The sequence below is a fragment of the Babylonia areolata genome, chromosome 3 (genome assembly GCF_041734735.1).
Source record: "Babylonia areolata isolate BAREFJ2019XMU chromosome 3, ASM4173473v1, whole genome shotgun sequence".
NCBI classification, from domain to species: domain Eukaryota; kingdom Metazoa; phylum Mollusca; class Gastropoda; order Neogastropoda; family Buccinidae; genus Babylonia; species Babylonia areolata.
Window position 1 is genome coordinate 39,637,211 of NC_134878.1, and position 27,289 is coordinate 39,664,499.

Genomic DNA, 27,289 nt, shown 5'->3' on the forward strand with positions numbered 1-27,289 from the left:
TGTGAGGTTCTACTGCCCAGACTACTCCAGCAAACCGCACTGTGTCTTGAAGACTGTTTACACAAGTACCACACACAGCGTTTTACTGGCGATAGATGCTGGGTGAGTACACCCTTTTCATTCTTTGTGTGGACTGTGTTGGAGACTTATGGACCTGGACACTGTTGCACAACCTTTGACAGTGTGTGTGGTCGATCACAACAGTCACAAGAAAGACTGGTTGATAACCTGAGCAATTTTTTTTTATTGCATTTTATGGAATTTTGTGTCAGATTGACTCATTATTTGAACATGCGAGTATAAAAAAAACAAAATCTTGGTTCATTTTCCTTTCATTTGATATATACTTTTATGCATTTATCTTCAGTACTTTTTGACATATAAGCAAATTAAAATCATTGGTGTGTTTTTCTTGTTTGTCTGAAAATTTTCTCAGCATAGGCTATAGCAAAACATACTAGCAGTGAAGGGGTTAATAAAGATATCGGTCTCCAGTTCTTGATAATTCTCGTGGTTTGTCACCCTTTGGTATACAAATTATTATGCCTTCTTTCTGTGTTTGTGACAGTTCACCTTTATTCAAACCTTCATTTGGTGACCTGACAATTAAATATCCAAGATTCTTCCAAAAGAGTTTTTAAAATTTGGCAGAAAAGCCATCAGTACCTGGACTCTATTGTTCTGCATGCGTTTAAGTGCTGGGTAGCTTCTTCTTAGGTAATTTCACCCTCAAGGTTTTCTGTTTCTATATTACTAAGTTTTAGGCATTTCCTTAACCATATCTGCTATTTCACATGTTTGAATAAGTCTCTTTTTATATAAACGTTTATAGAAATCATTAACCTCCTTTAATATTACGTTATGTTCATGAAGTTCTTCTCCTTTGTAACTAATTCCTTCATACTTTTATTTATAAAGTGTCTTTTTTCAAGATTACAAAAGTACTTTGATACTTTTTTCTCCTTTTGCTATCCATCTAGCCCTTGAACGCATGAGTACTCCTTCCATCTTCTTTTTTGTAATATCTACAAGCTTTGACTTAATTCTCTTCTAATCTATCATTTTCTTGACATGTTCTAACATTCCAGCTTTCTAAGTTCTGTTTTTCTGTTTCTAACTGTTGTTCTTCCTCCTCTGTTTTACGTTTTTTCATTGTGGCGTATGAGCTTGTTTTGATCTAATCTTCATTAACAGAACATCAACAGTAATTGGTCTGATATTACAAACTGTATTTCTGGACATTGGATGTTCTTCATAATTGTATACTGGAACTGCATATTCTCCAATAACATGTTTGATTTCTTCTTTGATTTCATTTACATAATCTATATGTTTCAATAAAGAATTGTTGAATTTCCAAAAAGACTTTTGTTTAATTTTTTCACCAAATTTAAAGTTAAGAACTATCATTGAATGGGTCTGTCCTATAGCCACATTGGATGTCTGCTTCACGTACATACTGTATCAAACATTCAGATATAAGGAATAAGTCCAAACGGCTCTGTTGAAAAAGGGATGGTCTACGCCATGTAAAACATGTACTGTCAGGGGTTTAAGTCTCGCCAAACATAATACATTACATATCTAAGTTTATCATAATATCTTCTACTTTGTCTCTAGCTTTAGGGTTATTTATGTGTTTATAATTAAAATAATCTTTATATGGGTCAAGAACTAGATTCCAGTCACCTCCAGTGATCAATTTTGAGTATCCAATCTCTGTAATATTTTTTTCCAGTTCATCATAAATTTTGGGAATCTTTGTTTGGGCCATAAATGTTTACAATTGAGAAACCCTTTTCTACTGCTGTGAAGGAAATAATGATGTAGTTTCCATTAGGATCATTGTACACCTTTTGATTTTAAATTTAAAGTTGTCATTCATATTGAACATAACAGCAACACCTTGTGAATTATGAGATGCAAAGTGACAAGTGTAACCCCATTCAGATCTAACATGTGATTCAAATGTTTGGGTGATGTGTATCTTGATGGAGATAAATGGAGTGTTTCTTTTGTCTAAGAAAGTGAAAAACATCTCTTCTCAACGTTACTCAGTTCTTGACAGTTCATGGAAACAAAGCTAATATTTTCCATTTTATTATATTATTATTGTGCTAATATATCCAGTATTTAATAGCTTATACTATATTTTCTAATGGAGTCTAGAGGGCATCCACTCATTCTATTGTTTACATAGTTACATAGTACAACTGTGCAAAGGCTTTCATATAAAGAAAAATACATTGCTTTTTGAGTACCCATCACTATGTGGCAATCATTTATATCATCCACAATGAGACAAGTTAAAATAAAAACAAAGTACATCAACAGAAAAACACACATTCAGACATACAGGTAAGTTTTGGTCAAGTGAGTGGGATCTTGAGGCGACATTCGTGCAGCACTTGGGAAAAAAGAAAAGAAAAAACAAAGGATAAGCCTGTGTTTGTGTTCTGTTTGTGTTAACATAGCTTGTGCATAAGTGGGAGCATGTTGCACACACCTGCTCATGATGCATGCATGTACAAAAAACAAAAAAACAACAAACAAAACAACAACAACAAAAACAAACGCATGCTACAACATGACCATATGCATGACAATATCATCTGCACAATCCACAATCACCACAACATACACCCACACACAAATTCGTCCATTGGGCAAGTGAAAACTTCACACACGTACCGCGGAATACACGGCACAGTTTTCTCCAGCACTAGAGTCGGCAGTATTGTGTCCACCACAGGGGAGTGGGGAACATAGGGACGGGGTGTGTGGGAGAAGTAATGGCAAGGAGGGGGAGGGGAAATGACAGACAGTGGAGGAAGGCACGGTAGCAGCGGGCCACATCAAAGATACAACAAGCAATAACAAACTCAGCAATACACAGAACTGAAGAACCACACACAAGCGCACGCACGAATCTTGCGAGGAGAGGTGGGGCTGTAAGTTTAACCTCTCTCAGTTGTGTGCGGAAATCATGTATTATTATATGTATGTTTAGAAAGAAAATGATGTGTGAAATGAATGAACGGGTGAGCGAATTGTTTGTCTCTAAACATATCCAAAGCTGATATTTGTTACACCTTTGCATAAGTTGCAGCTGGCCCATACATCATAATGGTGTGGGTTTTTGGTTGCTATTTTTGACACACTAGTGTAAACAAAGTGAGCCTTAGTTATAACCAGGTGTTCTGCTGTCTGTGTGTCCATGTGGGTGTGTGAGCTTGTGTGTGTCCAGGGCAAACTTTCACAAATACTGAAAAAAAAAATTAATATCCACACCAGAAACATTACAGGATAGTATGACATACACAAGTACATTTGGAGGAAAAAACAACAAAACATCAACAACTGAAAAAGAAAACAGTGAATGAGGGGGGAGGGGGGGATGAGAGAGAGAGAGAGAGAGAGAGACCTATCATTTAAATTAATTTTCCCTTCTTTGGCTTTTTTTTCTATGGTGTGAATAACAAAAATGGTGTGGTCTATAGGTTACATATATCCAAACATATTAACAACACAGGAAATGTTAGAAGAACATTCCGATGGACTGCATCATTGATATATAACTTTGACATGGGTAATAAGGGATAATGTCACACTACAAAAACATACTCAAAGAGAAAAATGAAAAATGAATAAATAGATATAATAAAATTTAAAAAAAGATAATGGTAAATATAACCAACATCGTGTCTAAAAGTACACATACTCGAACTCATACAAGAGGATGTCAATATGTAACTGAACATGTATCTTATCTAAGCCAAGCATATTGCTGTATTTGGTAGAATTGCAGAGATAAGTATGTATTCTTCACTACTTTTTTTTCATGAAATTGATTCAATAAGTGCTTTGTAATGTGCCATTTAAAGGTAAAATCTCTGTACAGCATGTTTAATTTTGCAATGTATTCTTCACTTTGGTATCTCATTTTAAAATATTTTCTAAAAACTGAAAACAGAGGATAAATATTTTCAACTTGCATTTGTACAAAAAGAACTTTGCAGATATTGTTATGTAAATGAGAACGTCATCTCTTTTAACTTACAGTCGGTGCAAAATAATAATAATTCTTTTGACAATACAAGGTTATGTGTGTTTGTGCAATTGTCATTTAAGAAATGTTCTATATCTTTCCAGAAGGCAGACTTTACATTGCATGTGACGAACAAGTAGCTGATTGTTTCCTTTTTTGTTTTACAAAATGTACATTTGTTGTTTTCAACGATACTCATTTTTTTCAAGAATTATATTTGTTGCCGTATTCTATGAACTGTTCTAAATTGAAACCATTTCAGTTTACTTTCTTTTATACTTTGTATTGTCTCAAATATATTTTTCCGCTTAAGATTGGTTATTTCTTTGTTCCATTTTTCACAGCAATTTGGTTGGTTGTTATCTGCAACAAGAGTGTCAAAATAAAGCTTTGACCCTTTCCCTACACTCTGGATTATGTTAAGAGCTTTTTGTATTTTATTTGACTCATTGCTATTCAGATCAATACTGTTTTTACTAATGAACTTTTTGACTGCTTGTACACAACCTGAGAATTCTAAAAAGTTTGTTTTGATGTTAAATTTACTCTTGAAGTCTTCATAGGAAATAAATGCTCCTGTTTCACTGACTAAATCTGCAATGCGGTATACACCTTTGTTCATCCATTCCTTATAGTATATTATTTTTCTATCAGTTTTGATAAACTCATTACAGAAAATATTTTCAGCTAAGAGGTCTTCAGAATTACCAATATGGACTTTTTCTCGAAACATTTTATAAGCTTGGAAGGTGTCATTCCAGAAATCTCCAGAGTTTATTCATTTAATTGGTATATCACAACCGCATTTATCAAGTTCTTTAACTAGAGGGCACATATATTCTATTATGGATCTCCACTTGTGATTACTGAATTTCAGTTTTCAAATCCACATTAGTTTGAGGGCCATTATCACTAATCAGATGCTTAATAAAAGGTATTCCTAATCCTCCGTCTTTATTATACTTTTTATTGCTGTTCTCCTTGCTATCTTGCCTTGTTTACCGCCCATTTGAATTGAAAACACTGTTTTTGAAGAATGTCAGTATATTAGTTTGTGAGTTAGATAACAATATCCAGAGATATATCAGCTTCGAGAGAATTAGTGATTTTAATACTGCTACTCTGCCTATAGGTGTAATATTTCTCTTGATCCAGACTTTAAAAAGGGATTTTACCTCTTTGAATTTTTCACTATAGTTCAGTCCAGCGCACTGAAAGGTCTGGGGGTGAACCAAAAACCTAGTATCTTAACTGTGATGGATTCCAATCCATTTTCAGGTAGGGCATATATCTTACATTTGAATGTAATCTACTCCCAAACTGCTTTTGTTTTTTCAATATTTATGTCACGGCTTGTTGGCGATCGTTGCATGTGTTCATGTGCAACTCTTTTCCATCCCTTCTCCCCATTCTCTCTCCTTTCTCTCTCTCCTTCCTCCCCTCTCTCCCTCTCCACCTCTCTCCTTCACCTCTCTCTCTCCTTCCTGTGTATGCACGTGCATATCTGGGGATATGCGTGTGGCATGTCCCTTCTGAACTTTTTTTTTTTTTTAACTCTGAGCTGAGTTCAGAAATCTATCTAGTTAGGAGAGAAAGATTCCTCTGGGCTGTTGATGCCGAGCGTTGAGGAGAGACGGGTCACCGTTCCAGCGTGTGTGCTGTTTGGTGCCATTGGTGAAGTTGTGGGGCGTTTTCCTTGTCATCCCCTTCTTCTTCCGTGTTGGTCTGTGTGGGTCTGTTTCACCCTGGGCTAGTGACTGGTGTGCCTATTTACCTGGTGACAGGTGAGAGAGTCTGTGTTTGTCTTCGTAATATTAATTTAGTGATGTGACTTGTGACTTTTGTTGACATCAAGTGAATTGGGTATGGGCGCATGTACGGTTGAAGTGATGTTTTTATCGGAAATATTTTAAGTCCAGTAGTCTTTTATTTCTGAATATTTGGGGGGAATTAGTAGATTTGTTGTGTTTAGGTGTATCATTTTTGCCATATATTCAGCTTGGATAATTGTTTCAATTTGCTTTCTTTGTTGTGAAAAAATGTCCGATTAGTCTGTAAATTTCCCCTAACATTTTTGTGTGGATGGAAATGAGATGTAATTGTGATGTAGCATGACTGTTGTCAGGTCAGGGGCATAGCCCTTGCTACTGGTACCATGTAACCCAAGTACTACCTGCCACATGTGAAGTCTCCCAACGATGGACCAGGCGGAGGAGGAAACCTTTCCAACGGCTGTGAAGGCGGAAGAGGATGACCAAAGGGCAGGGGGAGCTCTTATCCTTGGCTGGTAGTCCCCCTAGGAGACGGAGCTCCGAAGAAAAAACCTGCACCTGCCGAGGCCATCCTATACATGGCAGTATCTGCACCTGTGGGACTGTGAGCGTCGGTAGGCGAGAGAGTGGGGAAGGGACTGCACAACTCCTCCTCACTAAAAAAAAAAGTCACCTGTGCTGGTCAGGCAACCAGGCTAATGTCGAACGACGAGCTAGCCCTTCAACACCCAGCTTTTCCAAGCCCTGCGGCAATGGAGAAGTGGTAATGGGGGACAGGCAGAGGATGCTGCTGGCAGTTCCTAGTCACAACTCTGCATGCAGGCGGCTGTGGGGTGATGGTCGTCCGCCATAGACTGGGGCAGATGCGGCGCCCGTATCCTCCCACAGTGTCAGAGCAGCCCTTTTTAGGGACAGCACTGCTCTCCCCACATGGGGAAGGGGAGATAAAAGGATCCCCAAACAAAGCCTGCCTCACCTATTACCTAGTAGGAAACCGCACCTACTTGATCATCCAACAATAGCAGTTTAAAACAGAAGAAAAAAACCAGGAGTCATGCCCTGACTCTGAGTGCCTGGAATGTTCGCACCCTCTTAGACAGAAACGACTGACCAGAAAGACGCATAGCGCTCATTGCTAGAATGCTTGATCGCTACCAGGTGGATATAGCAGCCCTGAGCGAAACCAGGTCTGCGGGTGAAACCCAGCTGGAGGCGGCTACACCTTCTACTGTATTGGGAAGCCAGATGGCACCCCAAGAACCTCAGGCGTGGGCTTTGCCATATGAACCAAACTTGCACGACAGCTTGACAGCCTTCCACGTGGGAAAAATGACAGGCTGATGACCCTGTGTCTGAAGCTGTCCAAGGATCGCTTCGCCACAGTCATCAGCTGCTATGCCCCAACAATGACCAACCCTGACGACATCAAAGAAGCTTTCTACGAGGAGCTCAGCCACAACATTTCAGCAGTAGACAGAAAGGACAGGCTGATCATCCTTGGGGATTTCAATGCCCGCGTTGGTGAGGACTTCTCCTCATGGCCAAAAGTCCTAGGACAGCACGGCACTGGCAAGAGCAACTCCAACGGACTGCTTTTGCTCTCGCTCTGCGCGCAGCATGGACTGACCATCACCAACACCCTCTTCCAACAAGCGGACAAGTACAAGAACACATGGATGCACCCCCGCTCCAAGCAATGGCACATGCTGGACTATGTCATTGTCCGGCAGAGGGACAGAGGTGATGTTTCCATTACACGCTGCATGAGAGGAGCAGTCTGTTGGTCAGACCATCGCCTGGTACGCAGCAAGATGAACATCCAACCAGCCAGGCAGAAACCGCCTAGGAAGCTGAACATCCACCGCCTCCCTATCACCAAGGACGTGCTGCAGCAGCAAATCCAAATAGCTCTCCAAGAAATTCCTGCATCGACTGATGTAGAAGAGGTATGGAGCACCTTTAGAGATGCTGTGTATACACAGCAGCAGCTGACACACTTGGCTTTGTACAAAGGAGCCACAAAGACTGGTTTGACGAGAACGACTCTGGAATCTCCAAGCTCCTGAACACACTGCATATACGCCATCAGGATCACATTTCCGATAAAGACTGCCAGAGGAAGGAGAACCAGTTCTTGCAAACCAAGCAACTTGTACAGAAGAGGCTGTGTGAGATGAAGAACACCTGGTGGGAGAGAAAGTCCAAAGAGTTTCAGTCCGCTGCTGATGCTTACAACATGAAGACCTTTCATGATGGTCTCCGAGCTGTGTATGGGCTGAGAGTCGCAAAATCAACCCCTGTCCAAGCCTTGGACCAGACCACCCTCCTGACAGACAAGAAAGACATCCTTGCCCGCTGGGCAGAGCACTTCAACACCCTCCTCAACAGGGACTCGTCCATATCAGACGAGGCAATTGCAGCCCTCCCACAGCTAGCTGCCCCTTCCACCAAGGCCAAGACCCAGAAGGCCCTGAAGCTGACAACGTCAGGAAAAGCACCAGGAGCAGATGAAATCTAGGCTGACATCTACAAGTATGGAGGCGAGGTGCTGACAGACAAGCTCACCGCCCTGTTCCAGTCTGTCTGGGAGAGAGGGGAGGTCCCACAGGATTTCATGGATGCTTCTATTGTCTACATTTACAAACAGAAGGGAGACAAAACATCCTGCGATAACCACCGTGGAATCTCTCTCCTCTGCATCGCCGGCAAGATCTTCGCCCGCATCATACTGAACAGACTGGTTAACCATGTCTCCAACACAGTCCTCCCTGAAGCACAGTGTGGCTTCCGCTCAGGCAGGGGAACATGTGACATGGTGTTTGCCGTACGCCAGATGCAAGAGAAGTGCCATGAGCAGAACAAGGAGCTCCACATGGTCTTTGTAGACCTGACTAAGGCCTTTGACACGGTGAACCGCCATGGACTGTGGAAGATCCTCCTAAAGTTCGGCTGCCCAGAGAGCCTAATCCAGCTGATTGCGTCTTTCCACGATGGCATGCAGGCGAGAGTACAGGAAAATACTGACATGTCAGATCCATTCCCTGTGGTAAATGGAGCGAAGCAGGGCTGTGTCCTGGCACCCACACTGTTCTCCATTCTCTTCTCTGCCATGCTGATTGACGCCTTCCAAGACTGTGACCGGGGCATCTACATTCAGTTTCGCACAGATGGCAAACTTTTCAACTTGGGGCACTCCACGCCAGGTCCAGGGTGTTTGAGGCACTGTTGAGAGAATTCCTCTTCGCTGATGACTGCACGCTTGCTGCACACACCCATGAGGACATGCAGTTCATTATGGACAGGTTCTCAACCTCCTGCAGGTGCTTTGGACTCACCATCAGCCTCAGCAAGACCGAGTCCATGTACCAACCAGCTAGCTTACAGAACGCCAGTGCCTTCCCCCCACCTACAATCAAGATCAATGACACAGAGATCAAGTCAGTCGACAAGTTTTGCTACCTGGGCAGCACCCTATGCAGCAATGGAGCCCTTGATGCAGAAGTGACGCTGCGCATCACCAAGCCCAGCTCCACCTTTGGCAGACCCAACAATAGGCTGTGGAACAACAAAGGCATCAGGCTCAGCACCAAGATGCCTATGAAAGATCCTCGGCATAAAGTGGCAAGACAGGGTCTCCAACCTCCAGGTCCTAGAGAGGAGTGGCCTGCCCAGCATCGAAAGCCTGCTGATCCAGTGCCAACTACGCTGGACAGGACACGTTGTCCGCATGACAGACAGCAGGATCCCGAAGATGCTTTTGTATGGCCAGCTGAAGGAAGGCCACCGTGAACGTGGAAGACCCTGCAAGCGCTTCAAGGACACCTTGAAGACAAACCTCAAAGCCTGTGACATAGACATTGCTTCCTGGGAAACTGATGCCCTTGATCGCTCTCGCTGGAGGATGCTGTGCTCTAGTGGCATAAAGACGTTTGAAAACAAGAGAACGCTGGCCATTAAGGAGAAGCGTGAGCATAGGAAGCAGGGCTCAACTTCTGGAGACGTTTTCCCTTGCAACACCTGTGGGAAGTGCTGCGCATCCAGAATCGGCCTCTCCTCCCGTATGAGGACACACACCGACAGATAAGCCTGCCTGCCTACTCATCCGTCGGACCAACGGGAGACTCCATCGTATGACTGGTGCTGTTTCTATTATTCGGAACTAGTAGATACTGAAATATTGTTATTGCTGTTTATAGTTAGTCGCAATAGACGCTTTGGTTCAGATACTTTTCACCTTTTGTATGCTGGTGGGTTATGCAAAAGGTTATCCACTTGCTCCCTTGTCTTGTGTAATGAATATTGCTTAAGGAAGGGATGGGAGGGGGAGGATGTACTCTTTTATGACTGGTAAAAAACAACATAGTCTACAGAGACAGTGGGTTCTTACAGATTTTCCTGTGTTTCTCTCCCTTCCGTGCCACTGTCTTCGACGGGTCTCCAGGACAACTGGGACGGTCCTCGTCTCCTTTCTAACTTGTACTTCCCAAAACTTCCTCGCTCCCACTCCGGCTCCCGCTCCTCACATCCAACGTACCCTTTCCCACTTTCCTGTTGTCCCTCACATCCTGACCTTCCCCAGCCATCGAATCTGCAAGTACCGTAAGTCTTCACCTGTCGGGAGGAATTCTAGTCCTGTGAACTCTGGCAGCATCGTGAACTGAACTGGTCCTGCAGTTGTCTGTGGCTGATTTGATTGCCTATGTTTTGATTTGTCACGAATACTTGTTTTGCATGACCACAGTAAAACGACCTGAACTCATCTGTGTTTGTGTTGTCGGGACGTACGTTAGTCTGGCAAGGGGTGGGGGTTACCTGGGCAACCCCTTACTGGTTGTGACAATGGTGGAGATGTGGGGTAACTGGCCAGGTTAGTTAGAAGGGTACGGTGGGGAGGGTGTCCTTGTTCTGTTTGTCCTATCACTTTGTTCACGGTGGGTGAGATTGAGATTCTGTTTGGATAAATTGAACCAGATGTCTGTACTTCACCCTTCATAATTGAGGATTGTAGTGTGTGGGGTTGGACATTAAAAATTTTGTCTGTTTCATTTGTGCTTCTGAGAGCATTTCTTTACTCTTCCGGAATAGTGAACCCCAGATTTGGTCGTATGGTGGATGTGTGTTTGAGGTAAGCCTTAAACTTCAATCAACCTCACTATGCAGACTAGGAGGCAGGCTTCTAATGCTGCCACACCAGGCGCCACGACACCGGTGGCCAAACGAGATGATGCGAGCGTTTCTCCTCATACCTTTGAGAAGACTAAGTTGTCTGGCTGGGTTAAGGACCAGTTAAGTAAACATCCCCTTGGCTCTCTCACTTCAGCAAGTAAAGGTGCGGCCCAGCTGGATGCAGTTTCTGTCCGAGACCTTTATGCTAAATTCCGGACTTTAGGGTCTGACTTGGGTTTGTCTAGCGAAGCTTTGGCTCAATTCATTGTAGATGCAGTAGAAAAAGAGGAGGTTTGAGAAGAAGTTAGAACTCGAACAAGAAGAAATAGAGGCCAGGTCCGTGCAGCAGCATCTGCTTACACCCTTTGATGGCAAGGATGACCTAGATTCTTTTCTCACTCATTTTGAGAGAGTGGCTGTCTTGAATAGATGGAAACGAGAGTCCTGGGCCTCCCGCCAGGTTACCTTACTTCAGGGCTGAGCTCTCAGGAGAGACGGGTCACCGTTCAGCGTGTGTGCTGTTGGGTGCTGTCAGTGAAGTTGTGGGGTGTTTTCCTTGCCACCCCCTTCTTCAGTGTTGGTCTGTGTGGGTCTGTGTTTCACCCTGGGCCAGTGGTGTGCCTATTTACCTGGTGACAGATTTTCCTGTGTTTCCATCCCTTCCGTGCCACTACCTTTGATGGATGTCCAAGACACAAGTCTGGAGCAGTTCTAGTTCCCCTTCCACCATGTCCACCCCAAAACTTCCTTACTCCCGCTCCCACTCCACACTTCCAACATACCCTTTCTCACTTTCCCATTGTCATTCTCGTCCCGACCTTCCACAGCCATCAAAACTGCAAGCGTCGTCTGTCTTCAGCTGTCTGGATGAGTCTGAACTCGGGCAGTGTAGTTGAGCAGAAATGGTGCTGCAGTTGACTGTGAAATTGTAGAATTGTGTTGTGGTTAGACAGAGGTTATACATTTGAATGCTTTGTTTTGTGGTGTTTATTTATTTATGTATTTTTCTATGACCACAGTAAAAAGAGAATGAGCTGAACTCTTCTGTGTCTCTGTGTTTGTGTTGTTGGGACGTTAGCTAGTCTGGGAAGGGGTGGGGTTTCATGGGCAACCCTTTACGGGTTGTGATAATTTATAAACAAACCAGACACTTTTCCAAATAAATCTAGAGTTTCCATAGAACTTTCAAAAGATAATCTGTCCCTTTCATTTATTAACTGTGTATCATCTGCAGACTGTGACAGCTTGTGTTCTAAATCATTAATGTGTATTCCTTTGATATTTTTGTTTTCTCTAATCATAATTGCTAAGACTTCTACAGATAAAATAAATAAATAAGGGGAAATGGGGTCTCCTTCTTTCACAAATTCATGTTCTCTGGAACTACTTTGTCTGCCAATACCAAATTTGGTTGAAACACAGTAGGAAAAATAAATGTTACAGTCATGCCAATAATAGGTTGCAAGTCTTCCGAAATAAGTGGTATTTCCTGATCATTAATGGTTTATTTCGTTTAGGCTTGACCCAATCCAAAACATTCATAATTCTACTTCCCAGTTTCCGGAATGTAGGCCATGTTTGGTTAGAAGACGGTTTGACATTGTTTTTCTTGTTCGCAGTTAAAAGGAAGAAATACAAAATCTGCACAGGACATATACAGTGACACTAACTGCAACATCAACATGTTTACTGCATATGAATATTTTTTAGTGGATTCTGAATTAACTAGAATGAATATAAAAGAGAAATTGAATGGACCTTGTCATAGTTTCCAAGTCCAACTGTGCCTGTCAAACAGGGATCTCCGTAGATCTAGAGAAATGTTGTGGTGTGCTTGAGGCAAAATAAGATGATTTAAACAGAGTAGATACTGCAGTTGATTTATCACTCTTTAAAAAAACAATATAGAATGTTAATTTTTGAACTTCATTGATAGATATGCAATAGCGCTGTGACTATTTCTTTCCACCCGAACATGCTTGGTTTGAATCTGCTTTTATGCCCCCCCCCCCCCCCTTTTTTTTTTAACCGAAAGCTTTATGATAAATGGAGAACACATTTTAACAATTTAAAAAAATATATATTTGTTGTTTTTTTAACCCCTAGGCTGCCTATATGACAAGATAACTAGCCATCGCAAGCATGTATGCATCGCTGCCACAGTGACAAGATGACTTGTCATTGAAATATTCCGACTTTTCCCTGGTTTGCATTCAGTTTGTTGACAAAAGTACTGGTCGCTTTAGCTTGGGGAATCATTCTAGATTGTATTCATAGCTGGAAACACCATCTACGTCATAAAGCAGTCCTTTATTTGAACGTTTTGGTTGGGTTACTGGACGCAGTGTTTGCCTGACACCTCTCCTCGCTTGTCCAACAAAATGTTGGACTGACGCTGTGCTCAAGACATGCGATCGTGGCGAACTACCAAGATTGCTTTCTTTAGCTAATGCTCAGAAAGAATTGAAGTGTATATTCGAAGGAGAAGACAGTGATGAACATTTATAGGATGATTTGATAGAAAATAAAAGGAGCAATCATGAGAGTGGCCAAGATATGAGTACCAGTGAGTGATGCCGGCTGTACAGTGTAGCAGATGACAGAAAGTGACTGAATTGTGAGCAGGACGCAGGGTGAGCGATTTTCTTGGCACTCAGTCAACGCGGTCTGATGAAAACTGGATAAAGTGACCGTGTGAGAGGGGTGAAGAGGAGGGGGGGGGGGGGGGGGGGGGGAACTGAGATGGCGTGGCCTCACATCCATATTATCACTTGGAGAAGTCACAATGCATTGTGTATCTATCTCTTTAAAAAAAAAAGAAAAAAGAAAAAAAGAAGATATTTTAGTACAAATTACCTGACTAATGTTTGTAATGAACAAGTTGAAAATGTTACGTAAAACAAAACACTGATGTTCAAAACAACAGCATGTCACTAAAGATATATAAAATGGGAAAGCATCATGTGTTTTGGATTTTTTATTCATTTACATTTAAAAAAATATATACTGTTATGGGTCTTTCTCCAATAACAAAGAGCACAGAATTTTTTGAAAATTTATTTCCGTTTTTTGGGAAAAAGCCCTGGCAAATAGATTTCACTTAAATCTTATTTTCCTGGCAGCGAAAGGGTTAAAGTGTGTATCACAAGTGAGTCTTGAAGGCCTTGCCTTTCTTGTTTTTTTTCTGGTGACTGGCTGTGCAACTTTATACAATAATTTAGTTTGAAAATCTTTCATTATCTTTTCTGCATTTTGAAAAGCACAAGAGTGTTTCAAATTTTGTGACAAATGCAGAACTGTTTTCATCTTAACTCAATGGAGACATAGTTAAATAGTTAGTGTAGTTTTGCTGCAACGGGCTATTTTGGTCATATTTGAAAAATTCAACACTTTTTCACACAGAGACATACAACTTATATATCTCTAGAAAGTTTACTATCTCTTCTTTAAGATTTTAAAACAGTTTTTTCATTTCATGCTGCTAAATATATTTTTTCAATGTTTTAAATTATGTCACTAAATACTGAAAAACAGAAAAAATTGAAAAATAGGTATACTGTACTCACATGGCATGTCATTTCCATCACCTAATCCACACAGAAGAATAAGGTGAATTTTTCACACAGTAAAGTTCCCAAATTCTCATGAGTCAGTTTGAAATCATTTGTTGCAAAACTATCACTTGAAAAACAACCACCACCCCCCCCCCCAAAAAAAAAAACCCTATTTACTCATTTCTGCTGCAGCTAAATCATTACTTGCTGTAGTCCTTGATTGTGTGAAACACTTCAAAGCATGGAAGAGCACAGAAGGACACTTTACACTGTTTGCACATGATTGTGGTGGATTTTTTTTTTTTTTTTGGGGGGGGGGGGGGCGTTTTTCAATTGTTGACGTGATGCTCCTTGTGCTTTCAGTTTGGCATAACCTTGCACTCTCTCTGTGTTTTCCTGGTCTGTTGCTCCCAGTGACTGTATAGACTCGGTCTCCCCCTGTCTGCTCCTGTGTCTGGCAGATCTCCTCTTCATGCTTGTAAAGTGTTTTGAATTTGTAACAGACAATGCTGTCATAAGAAAAAAAAGAAGAAAAGCTTTTGTATGTATTGCAAAAAAAAAAAGGGCAAAAAAACAGATGCAAAATAAACATCAGTAATACACATGCATAATAATTCTGGAGTGACAGTTTGAATAACACACATGCACAGGCATGGCCATGCATAATACACTGACACACTCATCGCACAGACACCCCCCCCCCCCCACACACACACACAATTTGATAAGTGCACACACAGAAAATGATAATTTTACATTAATCTGTACAAATTATTCATTAACAATTGTAAAATTCAACATTATTTACACAAGAAATAAATTAGCAACAATATCAAATTGTAAACACACTCACCTCAACAGGAGTAGGCGTGTCTGGAAAGTCCGTGAGAGTCCAAGAGTCCCAGTGAAAGGTGCAGCCAGTGGGAAGCCTGTCAGGTCTTTTACCCACTCATACATGTATTCTTGTTCCACATCGTCAATATCTGCAGTCAAGTCATGTTGTTTTGCAGTATGGCCATCACTTGTGTCACTGTCAATTTCTGTCTCGGCATCGTAGGGGTCAGTCAACAAAGTTTCGTTGTCACTTTTAAAATCATCATCTGGTACCAACTGAATGTCATCATCAGAAAAATCATCAGAGAATTCGTTACCAGTGTCAAGGAGGTCGCGTTTAATGTCTGATCCTTCTTGTGTCAAAAGTTCAACCGCCTCACGTAGAGAGTGCGTTTGCTGCGCTGCCATATTTGTTGTGTAAGAGCCAACCTTTGACCCGGCCAAGAAAGATTGAGAGAAAAAAAAAAAAAAGCCGTCGCGCGTTTCACGGTCAAAGTGGAAGAAGTCAATTTTTCAAAGACCGGTCCCTCAAGAAGCCTGATTAGTTTCCCTTATTGAACACTACTGAGCATGAAAAATAATTGAGATCTGTCGTATCTTGCGCTTCGGCATGTCATTCTGAGTGCATCTCTAGTGAGTTAAGACTGTTTACCTTAAAACAACTGTTCCAGCTTCTGTTTGCTCTTGTGTTTTCACACAGTGTTGAAATACTTTGCCTTAAAACTGAATGGATATGAGCTGTATGTTATTCTCTGTTGTCAGAAATACAAATCAATGCAACCAAGGGACTTTGAAGATGAGCTGGCCCGCAGTGCAGACAGGTGCCAGAAGCGACAGCGGAAAAATGATAAGTACTGGCAGCTGCTGCAGGGAGAGGAGTCAGCCACTCTTTTGCACTCCACCGCGCACGTCCTGGTTGTTGACACACAGCCACGCTCACCGGTAATGGCCTCTTATTTGGGGTGTATATCAGTTGTTCTTTTTGTTGCTTTTAAAAAGATTTATACACATTCTGTTGGGTGTGTGATGTCAGTTATTTTTAAGGTATCTCATTGTTCAGTGTTTCTGAAAAAAAAAAAAAAAAATCAAAAGAGCCCATTGGATTAGTTTTGAAGGCCATTCCATTCATAGGAAGGTAATGCAGTGAAATGTATTTGCGAAATTGTGTGCTTGGAATTTCATTACATACGTCTTCTGAAGCTTACATCCTGTCAAACTGTATTCCTGACAATAGTAGACTATCAGTTTTCTTGATGTATATCCCATCGAATGGTACAGCTGGTGATGTCTTGCGTTTGGCGTTTCCCAAAATGCCCCATGTTTGGATGAGAGAACCAATTGAGAATAAGTGTTCCATTGCTTCTCTGTCATCATTCAGCTTATCCGTATTCCGTCAGGATTCCACAACTTCCGCTTGCGGGCTTCACAACTTTCAAAGATACCTGATTTCGTCAGTCATCTTCATTCATTGACAAAATGAGAAAACTCACAAAGGAAAAGAAGAATTTTGCAGCAGAGATCGATAGAGGAGAGAAAAATAAGTGGAAGTGGGCCTGTCAAGATGAGACCGTGAAAACAGAAGAACAAAAAAATAACTTTACGGGTAGGCGCCATTCACAAAATTGTCTCCACGGGCAAGGCCAAGTGCGATAGGTGTCAGATTGTATGGGTGTGTGTCAGATTGTACAATTGTATGGGTGCATGTCAGATTGTATGATTGTATGGGTGCATGTCAGATTGCATGGGTGCAACTCTTCCGTCCAAGCACGGAAATCTGTTTTCAGACTTAAGTCAAAATCTGACTGTCCATTTTGAGAAAAAAAGAAAAGCCGTTGGGCAGTTCTATATTGTTTGCCGATGAACTGTCAAAAATGAAAATGGAATGCTCTTTAGAAAGCGTCGTTTGTTGACCCCTTGAGAGGCGATCCAGTGACTTGTCAGAGCACCAGATGGAGGTCAAAAGGTTTCCTAACGGTCGATTGAAGTCAAAATGCCGATAACAGAAGGTGATCCTTACATGACACGTGTTGATATCACTTGTGTCAGTGAAAAGCAAATGACACGCGCGCGCACATGCACACACACGCGGGCGATCACACACACCCACACGCACAGACATGCCAGTGCACATGCACACACACATACACAAACGTACGCGCACGCACAGATACAGGTAAACTGAACGCTGGTCCAGGTGATCTCCATCCCTGTCAAGCCCCTAATGGCATGGGTACATCTGCTTGACCCTCTGTTCATTCAGCAAAAGCAGCAAATGTTTGCCACTTTAGGCACAAGCAAAATTATTGGGATTGAAACAGAAACTTTGTAACAATTGACCTCAGTGCTTTTTCTGACACAGCCATGCTGAGGCACTGGGCACAAAAAGTTCATAGTAAGAGTCAGTTTATTTAGATCTGAGATCTATAGCCAGATTTCCAAAGGTATGTATGCATGCACACACAGCTGAATTGAATGCGCATGCGTGCACACACTCACACACATTCACACTCTCACTTTGAAAAAAAAAATCAAAAAAAAAAAAAATCACATGATTGCACACATGTATACACATACTCAGTTTTTTTTTAATTTTCTCTCTTGTATACAGTTACACATACTCAGTTTTTTATTTTCTCTCTCTCTCCTTCACACGAGTTCTCACACAATCTCACAGAGCTTGATAATACACACATTTGCGCGTGCGCACACACTCTTTCTCTCGCGCACACACGCGTTTAATTGAAACACACACACACACACACACACACACACACACACACACACACACACAGAATTGTATTTAAAGCAATGCACATACATGCACACATGCAAACTTGCACTTTTTCCTCCCACCTCTTCCCACTCTCTCTGTGTCTCTGTATGTCTGTCTCTCTGTCTTTCTCTGTCTCTTTCCCTCTGTCTCTCTGTGTGTGTCTCTTGTGTCTTGTGTCTCTCTCTTTGTGTCTTTCTCACATATACACAGAGTTATCTTTAAAAAAAAACACTCACACACACACACACACACACACACACACACACACACACACACACACACACACACGCACGCACGGAGAAAGAGATAGTTGCATTCTTTCCTCCCACCTTCCACCCTCTCTCTCTGCCTCCATCTCTCTCTCCCTTGATAAACAAATAATAAAGAGTGGTAACTCCCTTGTTTACACACAGTTGAATTGAAACCAAGCACACACACACACACACACACACACACACACACACATGAGACAAGATTTTGAAATCATGTCTACAAGGCTGATTTTACAGGTTTTCAGTTTAGGAAAAAATTGGACTGATTTTTGTGTTCTATGGGCTGGATTACCTCAGAGGCATTTGTGGCCCTATAGTGCAGATTTTATGGTTTGAAATTGATAAAAGCCTTCAGCCCCACCAGGGGCGTTGTCCCATGGACCCCCGCTGGGGGCCGAAGAAGGACCCCAGGACCCCACCTTTCAGACTCAATCACAATTTCCCAGTCTCTTGCCTGATTCTGACAAAGACGAAGATATAGCCATGTAAAGGGGAACCATATGTAGATAGCCCTTTACAGGTATGTCCTGTTTTTGTCCTAAAATAGCAATAACTGAGTGGTTAAAGTGTTGGATTTTCAGTCTGAGGGTCCTGGGTTTGGATCTTGGTGATGGTGCCTGGTGGGTAAAGGGTATAGACTTTTCAGATCTCCCAGGTCAACATATGTGCAGATCTGCTTGTGCTTGAACCCTCTTCGTGTGTATTATATGCACATAGAAGATCAAATACGCATGTTAAAGATCCTGTAATCCATGTCAGTGGGTTATGGAAACAAGAACATACCCAGCATGCACACCCCTGAAAACTTGATATGGCTGCCTACTTGGCGGGGTAAATAAATTGTTCATACACGTAAAATGTCTGTCTGAGTGTGTATGTGTGCATGACTGTAATCTGATAGATTGACACAGGAAATGAATGATGAGTGCCCAATGGCAGCTGTCAGTCGGCTCTGCCCAGGTAGGCAGCCTGTTTATCAGGGTCCGTTCAGGTCAAGGAAAACCTGGAAAGTCATGGAATTTGAAAACATGATTTTACAGGCCTGGAAAGTCATGCAATTCAGGAATTCTTGTCAAAGTAATGGAATTTCAAGGAAATAAAGCCTTAAAAAAGTTTCTTTTGTGTGTGTTTGTGTGTGCATACATGTTTGTCTGCAAACTTCAAACGAACATTTAGCCAGTCAGAAGCACTGAGTGAGTCACAGGCTTCTTTCAAACAAGAACGAGGCTCAGGGATGAGTAATGTCAAATTGATTCTGATTGGTTGAGAGCTCTGATTCACTTTAATTAGCTCCTGCACATCACCTGGGGCCCTCAGCCTTGAGCATCGTTTGGAATCGGGACGACATGCGGTGCAGTTCAAGATGTTGGGGAAATGTAAATTTAATTAACTGTGGCAAAGTAACAAAGACTATGCAAGTTGGCTGGCAAATCACATGGATCCTACAATGGCATACTGTATGGCATGGCGGAAGTCTTGATATTTCGAAAATGGGCGAAGCTGCATTGAAAATTCATGCAAAAAGAAAAAGCACAAGATTGCTCTGTCAGCGAAAGATTCGATAACTGCTTCCCTTCAGCTGGCGGAATTGTTTGGAGCTTCTCGATCAACTTTAAAACATATCTCATCATTTGCTTCATGTGTTCCGTCAAATGAAACGGCATCATTGTCAGTTTCTTCGGCCATGCCTGCAGTGCGTTCAGGAAAATTCAGCGAGAAAGATGCTAATGTCAATCAGCAAGTTACACAAAGCAACACCTGTGTATGTGCGTGCATATGTTGGTGGTATTCAAAGCATCGAAGTGACAAAGAGTATGCTGTTCAATGCTCCTACCTCCCTTCAGAAATACTACTAGCACCTAGATGACTAGAAGAAAGAAAAGGAGGAAGCTGAGAAGAAAGGAAAGAGGATGTCTGCCATGGATGACCTGGCTCATTTGAAAATAAAAGAGAAGACAGGTGTAAGACATCAAATGTTTATGTTTGCATCGATGTGCAGATCAGTACTTTGAGCAAGCTGGAGACAAGACAAATGTGAAATGTTCACTGACTCTTGTATCCGAGTCAAATGCCCTCGAAGGTCTTCTGCAAAACAAAAAGAGGAAGAACTGAAAACCCTTGATGGGGAGATTGAAAACCAATTTGGGCACATTGCAAATTCTTAGGAAATTTCCAAGTTAAAAAAAAAATTGTCTCTAGTGAGTGAAGCACAGTTGAGCAGATCTTCAACTGCCACCTCATGATGGAGAAACACCTCGACCATCAGAAGGAACTATTCCACAACTTCATAGACTTCAAAAAGGCTTTTGACCGAGTGTGGCACCAAGGCCTGTGGCTAGTCCTCAGAAGTTTTAACATCAAGGAAGGACTAGTCCTGATGATCAAGGCCCTCTACGACAATGCCAGCAGCGCCGTTCTCCTTAACAACAACATCGGCGAGTTCTTCCGCACCACAGTCGGCGTCCGACAGGGATGCCTACTCTCACCAGTCCTTTTCAACCTGGTCCTGGAGAACATCATGAGAGAGACCCTCCTAGACTTCCACACCACCATCTCTGTAGGAGGAAGACCAGTCTGCAACCTACGCTTTGCAGATGACATTGACTTACTGGGAGGGAGCAACCAGGAACTCCAAGATTTGACAGACAGGCTGACTGATCGCGCAGGCGCTTACGGCATGGAAGTGAGCGCTGAGAAAAGCAAGGTGATGGTCAACAGTAACACCAACGCCCATGCCAACATCACCATGAATGGCCAGGAACTTGAAGAGGTGGAAGCCTTCAAGTACTTGGGAGCAACACTTACAAAGGATGGCAGGTCGAACACAGAAGTGAAGATCCGCCTCGCAACATCAACATCAGCGATGGCAAAACTGGACAAGATCTGGAGGAGCAGGAGCATTTCCCTTGCCATCAAACACAAACTGTACAGATCCTTAGTGCTCGCCATTCTCCTGTATGCATGTGAAATCTGGACACTGTCAGCCGAGCTTGAGAAGAGGATCCAAGCATTTGAGATGAAATGCTACCGAAACCTGCTCCGCATCTCATGGGTTGAACACAAGACCAACGACTATGTCCGGAGCAAAGTTGAAGCCTTTGCCGGACATCAAGAACCCCTCCTGGCCACCATCTAAAGGAGGAAGCTGGCCTGGTTTGGCCACGTGACCCACCACAACACCCTGTGCAAGACCATCCTGCAGGGCACCATCGAGGGCGGAAGAAAGAGGGGAAGACCAAGGAGAAGCTGGACAGATGACGTCAAGACCTGGACTCATCTGAAGATGCCAGAGCTGGTGTCAGTTAGGCCGAGTGCAGACGAGGCTGGAGGAGAGTGACATCCACTGCATCCCTTGTGTCTCCCCCTCGACTCGGTGGGTCACGTGACAAAAAGGTAAAAGGTAAAACCAAAAGTCTCACCCAAGGTACTGTTTGGACAATGTGTGCATTGAAGGGACTTGGTGTTTAACCAAGAGACTATGAAGACTATATGTGCATATGTGGTGTCAAACCAAGATACCTTGAGGACACTTGTGCATTGGTGGTGTTGAACCAAGAACGAAGATACCTTGAGCCAGTTGAGGACAATGTGTGCATTAGCTGTAAAAAAACCAAAGAGACTATGAGGACAGTGCATTGGTGGTGTTGAACCAGGATAGCTTGAGCCAGTTGACAGTGAGTGCATTGGTGGTGTTAACTTGCCATTCTATAGTTTTGGACATATTGCCCACATAATGGGTTAACTCCCTCTGAATTTTCCCTCAGCCAGGAAGAGAATTAGCATAATAACTGTTGTCTAAACTAGAAGACTGTATTTCACTGATTTCAGTCATGAATAAACATGAACACCACCCTAATAATTACGATATAATCATAATACACGATGTGTCGCTTAAAGCATTGACCAACTGCCAGTGCCAAATCAGCGGACAAGCACACAAATAGCTGACAACATCAGCCTCATCGGTCAACTTTAGACAGGCATTGTGTAAGATTATATTGCAGACACTGATTGGTTTGAATCACTGATTTGTCTGAGACACATGGCATCACAAGCCTGAAAATATTTAAATGTTTCGTCTGCAACGTGGGGTGTGTGGTCAAGTAAGTGGGCTTGGGACAGGAAAAAAAGCAGGTGCCACGAGAGCATAGCTGGTGCTAGTATAACATTAACGCTGAAATGAATGCCAAAGAGAGGAAGTAGAGGGGGGAGGAAAGGAGGAGGAAGAGGGGGATTAGGGATTTTGATTATAGCACACATTTTGGAATTGTTCCAATTTGTGTGTAGTCTTGATAGATTTGATTGCTGTTTTAGTTCAGTTACAATATCTAAAATACTAAACTTCACTCTCTGGGTTTTCTTTGTTGGTAATGGTATGTTTGTTTGTTTTGTGTTCATTAGTTTTTTGTTGTTGAAAATTTCACAATGATATAGCTATGGTTTAACCCTTTGAGCCCTGACCACTGCTTTACCGGTGGTGGGGAGGGGTGGCATAATGCCTGGCCACCGGTTGAGCGGTGCGTAAACACTTGTGTTGTGTTTTGCTATTGGTTGACTTATATTGAAGAGCCAATCAGAAAAACCGTAATACTCTGACGTCAGCGAATATAGTACCAACATTGCCGCGCCTTTTCACTGTGTTTTGTGCATGTGCTTTGGATAAAAAAAGATCGATTTCTACCATGAAGCGTGCAGAGTCTCAACCTGACACGCCTCCTTTGATGAACTGATTCTGCATGCTCAGATTCATTTTCAACATCGCTGTCTGTAGCAAAATCATCTGATTCGAATTCCACCTCACTATCAGAGTAATCATTGTCATACTCTACTTCCGATAAATCATCAAGCATATCAGTTACTTGCTGCGTTGTGTACAGTTGTTTTCTCGCACGTTTTGTCCCTGATTTCTGCCCTGACGGGCCAGGTTGAGACCGCACGCTTCAAGTGTTTACGCACCGCTCAACCGGTGGCTGGGCATTGTCATTTTTCTCTGCCACCGGTAAAGCGGTGGTCAGGGCTCAAAGGGTTTAATACCAATTATTTGCAAATTTTGGCTCAGGAGCTCAGGCAGAAGGGTTAAAATTGCTCAGGAACTCAGGGCTCAAAGGGTTAAGTATCAAACATAAAATTACATTAACTGAAATATACTTCATTTTTTAACCGGCTCAAAATCATAAAGTATGTTTCACGTGATTTCCAAATGCTTTCAGTAGAAAGCTCAGTCACTTTCCTTCAGAAAATTATAATGTGTACATTTATTTGACAAAATATGTAGCATGTATATGTTTTTGTTACTTCATATCCATTTCACTGAAAATTCCCTGGCGGAGGCCCCACAGCAGGAGTGATTTCCCTGGCAGTGGACGTATTAAATATGCAAAAAAGAAAGAATGCTTTAAAAAAAAAAAAAAAAAAAAAAAATTGTCCAGTTTGCATCCCTGGATCTTTACAGCCCAGTGATAATTCCCGGCACTCCACCCAGCATGCAGGCCAGACTGAACCAACTGATTCAGGAGAAAGTATGTCCAGTGTAAGCTGCAGTGTGTTGAGATGATTTGTGTAATGCAGGATTTATGTGTACATTTGAATTCACATGCATGTAATGGATTTATCTGAACGCCGGATATCAGCTACACTTACAGCTGTTGAAAATGACCAAAATGTTTTCTGTCAGACAGGCATCTGGTTGGAACAATTTTGTGAAGTCAGACATTGTACATGTAGTTGATGGTTATGACTGAGATGCTTATTATTTGCTTTTATGGACTTAAGAGCTCTGCTGAAATCATTTCAAGCCAGTATAATGAGTATTGTAAAATTAGATATATATATATATATATCTCCCGCCTAGTCAGTAATAAATAGGAAGATGGGAACCACACTCATACACTCAGTCTCACACAATATCAGATGGAGAGAAGAATCAAACTTAGCTCAATGGTCATTTAAATTGTCCATTAAGGGTTTAAGAAGACACAGAGAGCTTGTCTGGGCGTAGGCTGTAGTGATGGTCTGGAAGGGTGGAGGGTCCAGAACTTGCTCCAAGTTCCCTCTTTGGTTGTCACCCTGTGTACCCAGCAGCTCAGTCTCCCACATGTGTTGGATATGAAACAACAGCTCAGCAATGAAGGTTAAAGTAAAGCTTTCACACACAAAGCCTGTTCACCATTCAACCACCCATATTCATTTGACCAAAGGGATATCAAACAAAATCGTTAACCACTTGGAACCTGAAAAGGAAGATAACAAAAAAAACAGCTGAGGTTTGGGGGAGTAACCTCCCCATTCTGGAACCGTCATGACTGAAAAGAAAAGGGAGAAGGACACTCATTCTCACGCATGCACAATACAACCTCCCCTGGCTGAAAAGGAAGCCAAACAATTCCCCAGAGTGGCTAGGGCTGAAAAGAGGCTCAAAAATAGTGAAAAGAAGCCAGGGAAGCTAGTGAAGAAGCCAATGCTTGCCCCCAACCTAGATATATGTGTGTGTGTGTGTGTGGTTCATCCGTCGGGATCGACGAGGACCATCTAGTCATCCTGGTGGTGGGTGGGTTGGGCTCTGTGGGTGCGCAGATGACTGGTCATATAGATATATATACACTGTACATTGAGGAACAACATTTAAAATAGGATACGTTTTTGTTGCCCTGATTATATATTACATATCTATACGGAAGCAAAACAGTTTTTAGAGACTATAATGAACTATTGATGTTTACCCACTTGTGCTCCTGGCATAAATCATAGTTTAGAGGAAAATATTTTTTCAAACACCTTTTCCCCAAAATAGCCATCATCAGAACACAAAGTCAAGGGGCACATCTTAGTGAAACTGAAACACGAAACTATCACTTGCCAAGATTGGCATGAAAACTAATTACAAACAAAATGAAAAAAATGGGAAGGGTAGAAAGGAAATGTTTCTGGACATCTGTTGTAGTTTATTTGACAAATCCAAAAGAAAATATTTTCATAAACTGACTACATGACTGTCAAGTGGTGGTGGACTCACTTCAACAGCTTGTGATTTACACTGAGACTGAGGATCAGTCAGTTGCCATAACTTGGCCCCCCTCATGCAAGGAAGGCTTGGACACTGGTCAGCAGGTATGTGAATACAGTGGTGCAATACAATATGTTGTGGTCGAATGGGAATGAACTTGTTACCAGGGGTTCCAAGGCAGGGAACCTCCTGGTCCCTGTATTAGGATGTGAGTGATCTGTTGCTGTTTGTGGGTGTATGAAGAACATTCCACCCAGCTTCACTCACGTGTCGAGTATGCCCACTGTCCAGTCAAGACACTTGCTGCACACACATTGTATGTAAATGTACAGCAAAGTTTAGAAGGAAGGGAAAATAGAAATTTTATGCCTGACAACTAGTTGACTCCTTCTCTATTGCAAGCACTGGGTTTCAGTTATTACCTGCTAGTGGCTTGTCGGATGTGACAGTATGCAATTTATCGCCCATTTTAACAGTGTTTACTTTATTTCTGTGGCAGTGACTTCCTGTTCAAGGGAACTAATTCCATAACCATGCTGCCAAAGAAAACATTGCTGCCACAGCCAAACGCACCCAAAACATCTAAGTTTGTATTTCTATTGCAAAATATTATTTTAGAAATGGATCAGTTTCATCTATGACACCCTACATGAAACCGCATTTCATTGTTTCACAATCATGGTATAGGATCTAGATGATCAGTTGAAAGTTTCAAACTATCTCTGTCTTCATTACATCTTTCAGGCTTTGACAGATCATAACAATCTTTCCACACAAAAATGATTTTCAGTAATCTCTAATCTTGGAGTCATTTTCTCAGATGATCTGTGCTACATGAATTGATCCAATTTATGTTTGCTCTTCAACAAGCAATTTTTTTTTAGATCAATAGTGTCAAACAGTCTCAGCCACATCTGATCCACATTTCACTACAGTATTATTCTGATTCAGATGTTTTGATCTGTCAAACTTTTTACCTTTTACTATCTTTTCCATGACTGCTCAGATATTTCATGCAGCTTCTGTCATTCATTCCTGGTGGAGCATAGGCCATCGATGACCCCTCGCCATTGCATTCTGTTCTGGGCTGTTCTGGCCATTCCAGTCCAGTTGGTCCCTTGCTGCTTCAGCTCTGCCTCGGTATCTCGCCTCCAGCTGTTGCAAGGCCGGCCTCTCTTCCTCTTTCCCTGCGGGTTCCAGGTCAGGGCTTGGCGTGTGATGCTGGATGCTGGCTTCCTGAGGGTGTGTCTGATCCAGCCCCACTTCCTCCGCAGTATCTGCTTGGCCACTGGTTCCTGTCCCACTCGCTCCCAGAGATCTTCGTTTCGGATCTTCTCCTGCCATCGGATCTTGTAGATGCGCCTCAGACAGGTGTTGAAGAATGTCTGAATTTTCTGCTGCATTGTCTGTGTTGTCCGCCATGTCTCGCATCTGTAGAGCAGAATTGACTTCACATTGGAGTTGAAGATGTGGAGTTTGGTTTTTATACTGATTGCTCCAGATGCCCAGATGTTCTTGAGCAAAAGATCTGTCATAATTATCATTTTTTGTTCAAACAGGAACTTCTTTTGCTAAGCATGGAAGTTTTATTTATTGCAAACGTTTTGGTGCAGATAGTAAAAAAGGGAAATTACTCTAATGCTAGGGGACTTAATTTGCTTTAAACTGATCTTTCTCATCTTAAACATTACATTTTGAAACGAGAGGCAAGGCCTTCAAGACTCACTTGTGATACACTTTTAAAAAAATCCAAGCTTTTTATGTATTGAGTATAATTTCAAAATGTAATGTTTAAGATGAGAAAGATCAGTTTAAAGCAAACTAAGTCCCCAAGCATTAATTACAGAGTAATTTCCCTTATTTTACT

General features: G+C 42.1%; 1 protein-coding gene across 1 annotated transcript in view; it reads left to right on the forward strand.

Moving 5' to 3' along the window:
- Nucleotides 1-24,024, forward strand: part of LOC143280563 (microcephalin-like) — a 48,598-nt gene extending 24,574 nt beyond the window's left edge. Inside the window, exons 4-5 of the mRNA XM_076585255.1 lie at nt 16,137-16,316; nt 23,849-24,024. Of these exons, the coding sequence (XP_076441370.1) occupies nt 16,137-16,316; nt 23,849-23,953 (285 nt within the window). The 3' untranslated portion in view covers nt 23,954-24,024. The remainder of the gene's footprint in view (nt 1-16,136; nt 16,317-23,848) is intronic.
- Nucleotides 24,025-27,289: the final 3,265 nt, after the last annotated feature.